Source organism: Esox lucius, chromosome 4 (assembly GCF_011004845.1).
Source record: "Esox lucius isolate fEsoLuc1 chromosome 4, fEsoLuc1.pri, whole genome shotgun sequence".
In the NCBI taxonomy this organism is placed as follows: Eukaryota; Metazoa; Chordata; class Actinopteri; order Esociformes; family Esocidae; genus Esox; species Esox lucius.
This window is the reverse complement of record NC_047572.1, coordinates 12,739,074-12,754,086: the sequence shown is the minus strand read 5'-3', so window position 1 is coordinate 12,754,086 and position 15,013 is coordinate 12,739,074. Positions and strand designations below refer to the sequence as shown.

At 41.6% G+C, this 15,013-nt stretch overlaps 1 protein-coding gene across 2 annotated transcripts in view; it reads left to right on the top strand.

The window, feature by feature from the left end:
• The window catches only part of gabrb2a (gamma-aminobutyric acid type A receptor subunit beta2a), a 56,209-nt gene extending 44,460 nt beyond the window's left edge, over positions 1 to 11,749 (top strand). Inside the window, exons 6-10 of one of the 2 annotated variants that reach the window (XM_010897238.4) lie at positions 5,224 to 5,361; positions 5,526 to 5,678; positions 7,263 to 7,507; positions 8,008 to 8,148; positions 9,472 to 11,749. In XM_010897238.4, the coding sequence (XP_010895540.1) occupies positions 5,224 to 5,361; positions 5,526 to 5,678; positions 7,263 to 7,507; positions 8,008 to 8,148; positions 9,472 to 9,858 (1,064 nt within the window). In that variant the 3' untranslated portion in view covers positions 9,859 to 11,749. The remainder of the gene's footprint in view (positions 1 to 5,223; positions 5,362 to 5,525; positions 5,679 to 7,262; positions 7,508 to 8,007; positions 8,149 to 9,471) is intronic. The other variant, XM_010897246.5, reaches the window with a different exon arrangement.
• The last annotated feature ends 3,264 nt before the right edge of the window (positions 11,750 to 15,013 follow it).

Genomic DNA, 15,013 nt, shown 5'->3' with positions numbered 1-15,013 from the left:
CCTGGTATTTGGAACTGTTCATAATTCCCTCCACCCTGACTAAGGCCCCGGTTCCAGCTGAAGAAAAACAGCCCCAAAGAATTATGCTGCCACCACCATTCTTCACTGTGGGTATTGTGTTCTTTGGGTGATGTACACTGTTGTTTTTTTGCCAAACATACCTTTCGGAATTATGGCCAAAAAGTTCAACCTTGGTTTCATCAGACCATAACACATTTTCCCACATGCTTTTGGGAGACTTGATGTTTGTTTTTGCAAACTTCAGCCAGGCATAGATGTTTTTCTTTGAAAGAAAAGGCTTCCGTCTTGCCACCCTACCCCATAGCCCATTCATATGAAGAATACGAGAGATTGTTGTCACATGTAGCACACAGCCAGTACTTGTCAGACATTCCTGCAGTTCCTTTATTAATGTTGCTGTAGGCCTCTTGGAAGCCTACCTGACCAGTTTTCTTCTTGTCTTTTCATAGATTTTGGAGGGACGTCCAGTTCTTGATAATGTCTTTGTTGTGCCATATTTTCTCCACTTGATGATAACTGTCTTCACTATGTTCCATGGTATATCTAATGCTTTGGAAATTCTTTTGTACCCTTCTCCTGACTGATATCTTTCAACAATGAGATCCCTCTGATGCTTTGGAAGCTCTCTGTGGACCATGGCTTTTGCTTTGAGATGCAACTAAGAAAACGTCAGGTAAATCCTACTAGAACAGCTGAACTTTAATTGTGATTAATCAGAGTCACTTTAAATGATGGTAGGTGTGTAATGACTTCTTTTAACATGAGTTTGATTTTTAACATGTGATTGGTTAATTCTGAACACAGCCACATTCCCAGTTATAAGAGGGTGTGCACACTTAGGCAACTAGGTTATTGTAAGGTTTTTATTTTTCATTTTTCTCCTTCGAAAATTTCAGTTTGTTTCACATTATAGGTCACATTAAAAGTGAAAACATTTCTGACATGATTTGTCTCATTCTTTTACAGCACAAAAACTTGTCATTTTAACAGGGGTGTGTATACTTTTTATATCCACTGTAAATCACTTTTTAACATCGAAAAAATACAAATTCTTTACAGCTTTTGGTAGCTGGTTGACCAGAAAATTGAGTTAAACTTGTGCTAGGGGAGAGTTGGTTTAAATAAATTATTGCTGTAGCTAACTGCCACACGATGAGACTGAATAAGGGGCATCCTCTTTAGTTGCAGTGTATGCAATAATCTCTTTTTCCAGAACTTTTGTCAAATTCTATGGGATCTGAGATCTCTATCTTTCTCTCTCTCTCTTACTCCCTCGGAATCTCCTGGGACTCAAGTAACATAACAGGCACCCAGCCACCTCCCCGGACGAGCCCACTGATGTCATGGTTGACAGACTTCTGTCCCAAAACGGACAGGGTTGGTGACAGAGAACAATGGCCCAGAACTAATGGAGCTGATTCAACCTGAGTCAGAGTCAGTCACTGTCCCCACCTCCTTTCTCTCCCTCTCTTCTCTCACTCCACCTCTTTCTCCCACAATTCAATTTGAATTCATTGGGTTTCTCATTGGGCTGGGAAATGGGTTTACATTAACAAAACAAGTAGAAAATAGGAAAGATAGAATAAAAATAATGACCAACTAAAGTTCAGGATAGACAATATTTAAGATTTTAAGTAAACATTGCACAGATTAAAGTTTTAGAAGGATCAAGGCACTTAGTGTTCTATTATTCTCTCTTCACAGGGTTGTAACAATGTGCAAATAGTTGTTAGTAATCATATAGTGGTTTCATATAGTGGTTGTAATAATTATCGCAAACCAGTTTGTCAAGGGAGAGAGAAAGTATATTATTTATTGCAGCATTAGAAAGTCTTGTTCATGAGGTTACGGACCTGGTCTTCCTTACACAACCTCAATCTCATCTCACTCATTCTCTTCTCACTGTAATGTTGGTTACAAGCTGATATATACATTGAAGGGTGTGTCTACCTAACAAAGATCAGGTTTCCAAGACAGTAAACCCCATGGCAAATGGTCAATGTAAAACATTCCTGATGTTAGTAGAGCGCAACCTACAGAGAGATAATCTAAATAGAGAGGTTTCTGTTGTTCTCATTATCTAGGCACATTCACCTACAATGAAACGTACATACATATTGTAATTGTTCATGCTCAGATTCCACATAGTTAAATAGGAAGAATAAATAGGTTACATTTCTTATATGTACTATGTTGTTGGCTTTTCATAGGTTGCTCTTCCTTATGGCAAGGGCTCATACATCTTACTGCTGTGAAAGAATATGAGGCTTATTTACCAGATATGGAGCTTCATTAACAGATACAGGACTTTATTCATGTTTTTATATTTATCTGTATGATCTGTGTGAAACGTGTTGCTAATGTGGTCATACATTTGGCAGGAGATTAGGAAGATCAGCTCCATTATCAGCTTATTTTATGTGGTATGATCAATTTAAAAGCCATGTCTGGCTATGGCTGCTTCTCACAACAGCAAGTCTGTGCTCACCGAATCTGTACAGAGTCAAACTTTATCTTTAGTTTGAGCAGGTCACAGAGGTCAGGATATATGCCAATGTGTGCTTTCTGTTTAGGTTAATGTACCATTTCAATATGCTTAGTTTTATGGTTGATTATTTCTAGTAGCATTATTTCAGGCTTTGTACTCCAAGGATACTTTTGGTCAACTGAGTTTTCATCCCATTTTTTTCTTTTGGTCAACTGAGTTTTCATCCCATTTTTTTCATTTGTATCCAAAAGTATCCTTAGAGTACAAAGCAAACCCTGACCTCACATCATTCTTTCTCTTTCTGTTTCTCATTCTCTCTCTTTCTTTTCTCTGCCACTCAGTTTAATTAAATTAAAATCACTAGGTTTTATTCCCATGGAATGGGTTACAGCGTTCATATGGTGGTTTAGCTACAGTATATGAATGTAAAATTAGAAATATCTTCAAATAGGATACAAAATAATACTTAATGAATAATAACCATGATTGAGACAATACAGTAAGTATGATAATGACAAAGAGTCAGGTACTAATGTTATTTTCTTGGTGGGCCATTCCACTGATCACACCGTCTGAAGCAGGACGCTACATATTTGTTGCTGATATGGCTCAAACACTTTTTTCTCCCCAAAGAAATTGGATTTAGGAATTTTCTATTTTACCGTAAACAGATTTATTGTATTTGTCTGGAATTTTGAAGGAATAAAATGTCACGTAAGTTTGGCATTGCTTGGATGAAAAATGCAGCGTTGTTTCAAACTCACTCTGCACAAACTGTCCTCTCAGGGTGGCCAGATTTGCCTGTGATGACTGGTGTTCTCTCTCTCTTTTTCCCCCCTCCATCTCCCTGTCTCTGTCTTTCTCTTTCCCTCTCCCTCCCCAAGCCTTGGGCTCTGCCCTTCTCTGACCAGCTACAACATACACATGCTCTTGCAGACACACACAGACACACACATGCAAGCACACTTGTACCCACATGTACACCCCAAACAACACAACCATGAACACACACGTGCACGGCCGGTTGGCCCTTCTCACTCCCCACTGACCCTGGTCACTACCTGCCGATCAGAAGTGAACAACACAACTCGCCCCGAGCACGTTGAAATGGGAACAGGCAAATTAGTGGCGGTAGTGGGTTGTTGCTCTTCCACTGTGGATGTGGTGCCTTTCAGATCATAGCGTTCGGTGATCATTTCTGGTGCCGTGCGGGTCGTGGTAGTTGGTTTTGTAAAGGGATTAGCCATTTCAGCTAGGTGATGTAATAGTACCATGTAATAGTACAGTGCAATAGTGCTGTGTTTTTAGGATGCTGGTAAGTTTGATACTGGCAGTTATCTGGTTGTACTGTCTGGGGGATAACCGAGTTGACATTACCGCATGTAAATGATAGACTGGACAAAAAAACGCTTGGCAACCTTGATGTTAGAAGTGGAATTAGTCCTATTTTGATAGTGTTAAATCTTATCTTTACTATTGAGTCCGATCAATCGTCCACCTTTCACTGTTCCAATAGTAGCTGTATCAGAAGGAGACACCGGCCAAACTATTAGCCTGACTAACTAAATTGTTATTGATCCTCTCTGCATTCCAATCCATCTGTCCTTCACCTAAGTGTCAAAGGGACGTCTTAATTATTATTTTCTTAAATCAAAGGCTGAAAGATGAATTATTCATTGCATCTAAATAGGTCACTGCCTCTTGTTCTGAGTACCAAGCATATGAAATAGAACAGAGAGACTGAAGGGAGGAGAGAAAGGGGGACAGTGAGGCAGAGGGGAGAGAGTGACAGAGGGGAGGGCAGAGACAGAGGGGAGGGAGTGACAGAGGGGAGGGAGAAATGGGGGGAATGAGAGAAGGGAGAGGCGAGGGGGATTGAGGGGGAAAGAAAAACAGAGAGGAGGGAAAAAAGGGGGAATGAGAGAGAGAGGGGACAGAGACAGAATGGAGAGGTGAAGAGAGAGAGGGGGACAGAGACAGAATGGAGAGGTGGAGAGAGAGAGGGGGACAGAGACAGAATGGAGAGGTGGAGAGAGAGAGAGGGACAGACAGAAGGGAGAGGTGAAGAGAGAGAGAGGGGACAGAGACAGAATGGAGAGGTGGAGAGAGAGAGGGGGACAGAGACAGAATGGAGAGGTGGAGAGAGAGAGGGGGACAGAGACAGAATGGAGAGGTGGAGAGAGAGAGGGGGACAGAGACAGAATGGAGAGGTGGAGAGAGAGAGAGGGACAGACAGAAGGGAGAGGTGAAGAGAGAGAGAGGGACAGACAGAAGGGAGAGGTGAAGAGAGAGAGAGGGGGACAGAGATAGATGGAAGAGGTGAAGAGAGAGAGGGGGGAGGGAAATGCCTGCTCTGCCTGCTGCTCCGCTCAGTAGCTGGTGATGTGTATAACAGAAGGGCCATGACTCGCTGCATGGACTTCAGCCATGAGACACAGGACCAGGCAGGACCTGGCCGGTTAGCCACTTAATACTGTAGAGTCCTCTGAATTTCTAATCTGATTAATATCCCATTCATCGCTCAACAACATTTATAACAGGAACCAACGTGTGAATTGTGAGCTTTTCCATGATTGCAACAATATATTCCCAAACGTCCTGGTGACGTTTCAGAGCATTCCCAATGAACACCTGAAGATGTGATGCCATTGACCTTTGAACCGTAACCATTGGTTCGTAGCTCTGTATTCTGAGGTGTGTGTTTCCCGCTGCAGATGGTTACACCACTGATGACATAGAGTTCTACTGGCGAGGTGGAGACGGAGCTGTCTCTGGCGTGGAGCGGATCGAGCTTCCTCAGTTCTCCATCGTGGACTACAAGCTGGTCTCCAAGAATGTTGTCTTCTCCACAGGTACATAGGGTTTCCATTAGATAAAACAACCATCAATTTACAATTGGTGTGTATCATTCAATTGAATCACAGCCAATCTCCTTTTTGTAACTGTTTTTGAATGAAATGGATTTACATGGTTAAATAATTGGAAAAATCATTATTATTTTGGTGAATTCCTTCAGGCTCCTACCCTCGTCTGTCGCTGAGTTTCAAGCTGAAGAGGAACATCGGCTACTTCATCCTGCAGACCTACATGCCCTCCATCCTGATCACCATCCTCTCCTGGGTCTCCTTCTGGATTAACTATGATGCCTCTGCTGCCAGAGTGGCCCTGGGTGAGATTCATCAATAACTCAAAATGAGCTAAATATTTTAACATTGGACCCTATTGAAATTCTACTTTTATATCCTTTGGATTCTATATATATCATAATGCTATGATAATGTTGTTGTTGATGTTAGCTATTCGTTAACACTTGATAAGGATTTGATGTCCGAAGGAGCAGCTCAGACCACTAATCTTCATGTCAGTTGATGTCTGTTATTGATCCTTGGTGAATGTGTACTATATCCTGTTTGTTGTTTTCCTCATTAGCATGACAGTGCTCCCTGGCTAGCTGCCTGGCCTCGCTGCCCCAATGTTTCACATGACTACACCACTATATGAGTCATACAGAGTAAAAAAAAAAAGAAGATATGACACCACCTTGAAAGCACACAAAGGCTGTCTTTCTGCTTGCCTGCCTATCTGTCTGCCTCTGTGTGATGTGTGAACCAGGTCCATGATACCTAAATATCATGTGATTGGTTTGCTCTTCCTTAATATTTGGGTTTGATTTGGCCACAGTCAATAAAAAAGTGATGTATATAATGTTACATTTTGAAATGCCTTTAAGCAGCTATTTGTATGACGATACGAGACAGAAACAATTTATTATTTAATCCTTCACACCTCTAGGAACAGAGCATTGTTTAGTCCTGTATAGCTCTTATTTGAACCAGATCAATATTTAATCCTGTACATTTCTACATTGGAACAGAGCATTATTTAGTCCTCTATAGCCATGTTCTGGGTCACTGGGTGCCACTGCGCCACTAGCAGCTGCATTTAAACCACTGGTATGGGAATTTATGTCAAAACATGTCTGACCAGACAGAGGTTGTGCACTCTGTTGACTGATTTATGAAACACAGTGACTGTATCTGGCTTGAAAATTGTAGGTAAATGGTGTGGTGGCTAAAACCAGGGCCCAATTGGCTCTCCGCAGAGTGACCGGGGTCCGTAAGTTGCCAATTGGGCTTCAGCCCAGATGATTAGAACACTAGGCTTGTTGACAATGTCTGGACCAGTTTGGTTCTGTCTCAGCCAGGTGGTCGGTCCTGCTGTAAGCAGACAGAAATTCTGCGTTCATACACGTATGTGCACAGAAGCCTGCAAAAAAATTGGACACAGGATGTTTACCAAAATATATTCAAGTTACAGTCAAATAATGAATATGGCCATGAAGTGCAGTCTCTCTGTTTTAATTTGAGGGTATTCACATCCAAATTGGAGGAAGAATTTAGAAATTACAGCTTTTTAATATGTAGCCACCCTAACCCTAACATTTTTTCAAGGGATCAGGGTTTCATATCCATCCCGGCATGTCCACTTTCCTTCTTAAGAAAAATCTGTAACATTGCTATCTCCTGGAGAGATGAGGACAAATTGCAAAAACCTGCTTGATAATGAGTCAGCTTAAGTTCTTCTAAATACCAGTTGCAACTAGTATACAGTGTGTAGCTTTTGAAATCCTTTCTTTTTAATTTACGTTTTTATTTTCGTTTGAATAATAGTCAAGGACCTTGTTCAACACATCATTGCACCAGATTTAGCCAGATAGCCATATTGAATTTTGACCTGTGAATGTGTTCCATAGGTATCACCACTGTGCTCACCATGACCACCATCAACACCCATCTGAGAGAGACGCTTCCCAAGATCCCCTACGTCAAGGCCATCGACATGTACCTGATGGGCTGCTTCGTCTTCGTCTTCCTGGCCCTGCTGGAGTACGCCTTCGTCAACTACATCTTCTTTGGACGGGGTCCTCAAAGGCAGAAGAGGGCGGCCGAGAAGCTGGCCACTGCTAACAACGAGAAACTCAGACCTGATCCCAATAAGGTACGTATCTCCATGAAGGACGAAGGAGGAAGTGAGGTTCTAGAGACGCCATGTTGTTTGTTAACATGTTGTTGGATGATGTAGGGGAACACACAGTTCTTTCTCTGGAGGTCAATGTGATGCTTCTGTGTTCAGTTCTTGACTTGATTCCCAGGGTTCTTAACCCGCTAGTTCATTACTAGGCCGTCATCATTTCTCACTGGTCCAGCCAAGCTTATCAACCACACTTGAATGAAAACAACTTTATTAGTCAGACCAGGATCTGACAACAACAACAGTATACTGCTGGCTCATACTCTCTCTCTCTTAATTTCTCAAAGGGCAAGGCCTATTGGACAAATCATTGGCCGTGGTCCAGAAGCGTTTCCTTCATTTAAATAGCTTTATATTCAGCTGACAAAGTTACAGTAGCTGTGACTAAACAAGAAAAACACCCTTTCCTTCTGTGTGGCAAGCTGCGATTTCTCCATGGTAACAGTGCTGATTTTGTATGCTTGCAGTGGATGGTGGGAAATGTAGTTCAGAGAGATGATGCTCTGTATGCCAGAATGAAACAGAGGGAAATTGACGCGTATGACACGATGTGGGATCCCATCTTTGTGGACGATGCCGCATTAGGACTAGGCGAGCAAAGAAATAAGGTACTGGAAGGTTTTGAAAGCCAAAACATTAACAAATGTCATCAATCTGAATCAACCCTCCCCACCCCACCCCCCACCCTCGATGAGAGGAAAATGCTATAGTATTCTTTTTTGCATTTCTTTGATTTGTAATCTGTAGAGTTTTAAAGGCAACTTTAATCATCACTACCTACCATTGTGTTTTTTCCCTTCTCTTGATTTGCTCTTCATGCATTTTCCTGACAAACACGGTATAGTAATGAATAATAATTTAGCGGATAGTTAGGGTTGCATTCCGGAGGGCACCCTATTCCCTTTTAAGTGCACTGCTTTTGACCAAAGCCCATCCAGGAAATAGGGTTCCGTTTGGTACACCGCCTACCAGTGAAGATTTTAAACAACTTTAACTGATGGAAAACCAAAACAATGGAGGGACAGGAAAAAAGGGTTCGTTGTAACTGTTAAAATTGGTGTGACACAGAAAAATGCATATCAAAGGTAAATTACAATGGGGATGCCACTGAAAAGATAATATTTGGTCAGTGGAAAGGTAAAAGAACTGCATTCTGATGAGTTTTGCTGACTGAGTGGCCTTTGAAAAGATTATGACATACACCAGTGAAAAACAACAGATATCATTAAACATTTTTTGTTGATTCTTTTATAAATATATATATATATATATATATTTAGTGATATTTTGTTTGGTTCTGAACTCAGGCTATGGCTGAAGAAACCAATCTGATCCACTTCTCAGTCACAACGTCTCTCCTAACCTAAACCTAACCTTTGACCCCAAACCTCTCCTCCTTCATCTGAAACACTACCTTATTACTATTACTGTCAACTTTTATCCTCTCTCATTTTTTCCTTTTGTTTTTAAGTTGTTTCTTTACTTGGTTTGTCTTGTTGTGACTAGACAGAATTTTAACCACAAGCTGGTTGAAATTCTGAGATGACAATGAAGATGATTTCTCCATAAGTATTATTAGATTGTTGATTTGTATTGTATATTGCATCTTTACAGGAATGTTATCTCATATGTATGTGCTATTGACTAGCTATTACATAAATATAAACTATAATGGTAAATACGATATTCTACATTGTTACTGTAAGTAAAACGTTTCTCATTATGACAACCTGCCGATCAACCCCTCAATCATAAACCAAGAGAATGAACATATTTTATAAAACTAAAACATGATGCTTATAATTTGCCTTAGACTCTTTAAGTATTTTAAGTTAGCATATATGAACTGAGAATAAGATGACTTATGAACCTGGCCTCCATTCACTTCCTCTCATGGCCGTCCTCTTCTTTTCCCCTTCATCCTATCACAGATGACCACCTCCCTGACCGATGACAACATCCTGTTTGGTTCTCTGGAGATGAAGAATGAGATGGGAGGTGTTCCCCCTGAGCTGTCCAGGTCCCTGGGCACCGGCGGGCTGGGTGACCCCCGCAACACCATGCTGGCCTACGACTGCTCCACACTGCAGTACCGCAGGGCCGCTATGGCCCGTCAGAACTACGGCGGTGGCCCACACAGCGCCCTGGAGCGCCACGCTACCCAGAAGAAGTCCCGCTTACGGAGGAGGGCCTCACAGCTCAAGGTCAACATCCCTGACCTGGCTGACGTGAACTCTATCGACAAGTGGTCCAGGATGATTTTCCCTACTGTCTTCTCCTTCTTTAATGTGGTCTACTGGCTGTACTACGCCCACTAGGGGAAAGGAGGTCTACTACAGAGGGAGATGTAGGAATATGATGGAGAGAGATTATTAGATAGAGATGTATGAGAAATGACAGTGAGAGAGAGAGAGAGAGAGAGAGAGAGAAAGAGTGAGAGTGAGAGAGAGAGAGAGACAGCGCACCTATTTTTTGCTGATTCATTTTAAAGAATTGTGTGAAATAAAGGAAAAATACTTTTGGATGGAAGGAGCACAGTACTCGAGCACTTCTTCAGTCAGCTTCTATCTGCCCTGACTTTTCTGATCCAGGAACACCTCCAATGACTAACCAACACTTCAAAAGAGGAATGGATGAGATTTTAAAAAAAGACAGAAAAAAACAGACATGGTGCCTGTTCCTGATGAAATGTCAATATATCACTAATATTTGTCATTAGTAGCTTAACTCTCTGTGGATCAAATATTTATGCTTGTGTTTGCATATACTTTAAGGATTTGTTTTGTTTAGTATATCTATTTACTTCGTAGCCAAGCTATCTGCATCCAGGAAAGCTTTCTAGAGGATTTTAAAGGGGTTCATCCTTGATAGACTATTTTCCTATAGTTACTGTAATCAAAAACATCCTTTAAAGCATGCTTCTGTTCATTTTAATTTGCATCTCGATCTTGACGATGGAGCACAAAGCATTTTAGTTTTGAACTAGTTGAGATTTTTTTTTTTCTGTGAAGAAAAAAGTATGAGAGACGCCATTTCTGTAACATTCTTTATACACCCATAGTTTAGGTTGAGGTTGAAGAATAACAATGGGCTACTGTAGGAGTACTGCAGATGGTCAATAGGGGGCACTATTCTCTATGGACATTCCAATGGGTCTTCAGTGTTGCCGTTTCTGTCCTGCCATTTTGTGGGTTTATGAGCTTTGAAGGTTCAAACCCATTTTCCATTCCGGCCATTGAAGTTCCCATGAAGGTTTTGTATGAAAGCATATTGTATGCCTGTGGACACTGATGCTTAAACCTGCCAAGGGTTTTTCACCTAACTTTCTTGTACTGATAGAATCATGTAGTCCATCCTTTCAAACTGCCCTGGTTTAAAAAATATTGAGAGAAGTAACGGGATAAACCTTGCCTCTACATTGCCAGTGTGGGTGGCATCAAGGGGGAGAATGGCTTTAATATTACCTAGTTGGCTGCATAATATTGCTGATGGACATTGAGCTAAGGCCATCTTTAACTGCAAGGAAAGTTTACGCATAAATATAGTAATCCACATTCATATCAATAGAGTTAAACTATTCTAGAACTTTGACACGTTCCATTGTGATTAGATTTTATGTTTTCTTGAATTGTAGATATGACGTTTTAAAAAACCATTTTAACTAAAAGAACATGGTCCATTTTTATAAACAGAATATTAACGGTTAACAAGCAGATGTGTAAATATTATGAATGAATTATATATTTAAACGGGTCTATTGTTGTTTTTTGCAGTCTACTAACAGGTCAAATATACAGCCGCCAGATTATAAAATGAAAAGAAAACATTAATTAATCAAAGGAGAAGAAAATAATTATTTTCTTTGCCCACCCTGTGTATTGTTATTTTTTCTTTCAATTTATTTCTAATGAACTTTTCAAATGAGCTACTTGGCAGCAAAGAAACTAATGAAACTACCTAACAACAACCAGACACTAATCAACCATCTGTCTTCTTACTGGTCAAAAACATTTAGTTTCTCCAGAAATTTCTGTGTCAGCGCCCAAGGTGATTCGACAAAGTTTCCAGGCATCAGGCATATTTTGTACAAAGTTACTGTAAATTCCAATTGTAATATTTCATATTAATGATTCATGTAAATATCTTATGTAATGATTGCCAGCCATAATGAAGATGTATCTTAATTCAATTAAAAATCAATTCAGCCTAGATATTATTTCATTTACCGAATGCACGGTGGGACTGTCGGAGACTGTGCGTCCGGAGACTGAGCAGGCAAATGAGCGAGCGACTGAGTCTCCCTCCACTTCTCCTGGTCCCCCTCTTTCTCTCTCTCCTCCCTCTCCTCGCAATGGATTCAAAACACAGCAGCACATCCATTCGTCTGGTGGAATAGTAGCGAGGCCATTGTGGTGTGGGCCCAGACCTTTGGGTTCAGCTCGGTGTGAGTCTCCCCCAGTCAACTCCAGCCAGAACACCGCAGGCGACATTAAGAGCACAAAGCCCACAACTTGACCGTGCACATCCAACCATTCTCTGGACCCACTGCGTCACATTGGCCCCCAGGGGCCTGACAGACAGGCAGGCAGACCGACAGACAGACAGACAGGCAGGCAGACAAGCACGCAAGGAGAAAATAGAGAGCCGTCCCACCAAACCTCCATCTTGCACATTGTGCGTCCTTCCACACCCACCAGAGTTTAAACCCGACGCCTCCATTCCCTCTCCTCTTTACAACAGGGCTGACGGACCAGTGTTGCATAAATGACTGCGTTTAAATACTTAATGTTAACAGTGCTGAATAGTTAATGTTTTAAAAAGTGACTGTGGTTATTATGACTGATGTTTAGTTCACGCTGGATCATTTGTGCCCCTTTAAACGGCCGGGAGAAATAGGTTGTGAAGTCTTGGCTGTTTTAACGTGCTAAATCCCAAGCTTATTCCTTTAGAGAGGGAGAACAGAGTTCATCTCACCCCTCTTTCACGTTTCAGTGTACAGCAAAAAAAGAACGAACAAAACCCAAGGACCTGACTTATTCATGCCCAGTATACAGAGACTGGAGTTTACCAAGCTTCAGTTTAATAGATTTCCTTTTTTGAAAAGTGAAGCGAAAAAAGATATTTCTTTTCATTTTTTTATGTGCCAACAGCTTAATTTTTTGCCACTTTTCAAATTTGATGATGTTGAGCAATGTGAAGAGGGGCGTTACATAACATTCTGTAAGCCATTTAGGATCTCATTTTTTAAAACCCACAACCTGGGTGTATCAACCATGCTTTACCAACTTCTACATGCAGAATTTCATCTTAGATCGGAAAGAGTCCTGGAGTTGACAGTACAGTATCATACTCTCAGGACCCAGGACCTTGTATTTGAATAAGCCAATACCTGCTAGCTCATCACGAGGGCAGCACTCTTATCATCACTTAAAGGGGCAATCTGTTACCTAATTATGTTCATCTTCAACATTGATGATATATAGCAGTTCACTGTATTATAACTGAGTGCCTAGCATCACTCTTTGGAGACCCACCTAATAGCTGTTTACAAAAACAGGGGTCAGGTGACTGCTTTGTCAGTGCTCCAATTGTACATTGCTCCTTTGGATTGACGTCCAGTCAGCCTCCTACACACATTCAAACTGTTTTGGGTTGTATGTCAAGGCCAGTCAACGAAGAGACCATTCCATCTCAGTCAATGAGAAGGATCGCCATGACCCCTGGAGTTCCTTAATGCGCGTAGGGCGCTGTTGGTTTGTTTGTTTGTGTGTGTGTCTCCAAACAAGCAAGCTTTCCGCAAAGAAGACATTTCTTAGGGGATAGTACAGCTAACCCTCCTTCCATTCTTCACTAGCTCAGAAGAGAAAAAGCACCACCTTCCCGGTGTAAAAACTGATCCAAAGAGACAATTCCCCTTGTTGCAGGTTTCTCTCATGCATAGTTAAAGCTCACATCTACAGCGGTCTCCCACTGTAGGCCACTGTTCCCGATCCAGGCCACACAGAACAAACCAAAGGCAGTGAGCACTTTCATGCTTCACAGCCAGATGTTTTGCTGCTATTTTAGTTGCATCCCCAATACGTTCCTGTGGCCCAGCAGGCCTGACGCGCCACTCATTGTGGAAGTGTGGGAGAGGGGGAAAGGTGGCTGCTCTCTGCCTTTAAGGCTGCCAGGTCACTGGAGTGGTTAAGGATTTACTGAAATTTGTCTTGAATGTCTGTCTGTCTGTGTCTGTGTGCGCTGGGCTGGGCTAGTAAGTAACTGACAAAAAATGTAATTGGTTTCGTTGTAAGATGTTACCACCAGAAAATATTTTACAGATCATTCCTAAACTCTGGGAATATTTCTTGGATTATTTTTGAATCCAGAAAAAATGACATTTTATCACATTTTTCCCCAATGGCATATAGTACAACTCAGCATTGAGACTAGAACACATTTTAATTAGTTCAGTCTGAATGTGTCTGACCAATATGATGACACAAGCAAATCAGTTGATGGATCCGTTTGGTCTATTTGTAATGCCTCTTAATGGGAATCCGTGGTAACTGAAAGTAATGAGATTAAGTTAAAGAGCTACCAAAAGTTACTGATTGCCAATGTGGACAGGTAATTAGTAACACTAACAGATGTCATTTAGAAAGCAATGGTTTGTGTGTGTGTGTGTATGTGTGTGTGTGTGTGTGTGTGTGTGTGTATTTGCATGTTTGATGAGTCTGTCAGTCTGTTTCACACACACAAACGTCATTACACACCATGCCATTTCCCTGCTATGAGCAGGTGCTGGTAACGCATGCTGATTTTTCCACAACAAAAAGCCATCAATAAATATGTGAATTATTCAACTTTTGCTATACACGCAATGTTTAGTGACCACTTTTCGTGTCAATGACAGTTATTGATTGTGTGTGTCTGTGTGTCTTTGTGTGTGTGTGTGTGTGTGTGTATGTTTGTGTGTGTGTCTGAGTAAGTGGGTGGGAGTTTTTCAACTTCATGTCTGTAATAGACATCAGATTAATCTGCCTGTACTGGAAAATACGGCATATGTCCTGAAGAGGAAGTGGAAGACATCCTACATGCATACCATCTGCCCCAGGCAGGGCTGGACGCCACGCCGTTTCATCCCTCCACTATTTGCAAAAAGCACAAGAAGGAAGCCTCCCAGTACAGCAGCGTCATTGCAGCCAGGAGTTCAAACCAGGGTCACTGCATGTGGACAGCGCCCCGGGGGTCCCACAGAGGGCGGTGCGAATAGTCTCAGCGCCCTTGGACCGTGCGTGTAGGATGTCGGTCGCCTTCTCTCGCCGCGCTCGACCGACTTCTTGTAGTGGGTCGGGAACCTACACGCTCAATTGTGGTTACTGACCACGGAATTCACTCTTCTTTCAGCCTTTCCAGGGCCAAAATCAAGAATTGGATATCGCAATATTTTGAGGGGAGAGGAAAAGATACAAAGATACACTGTGAACATTA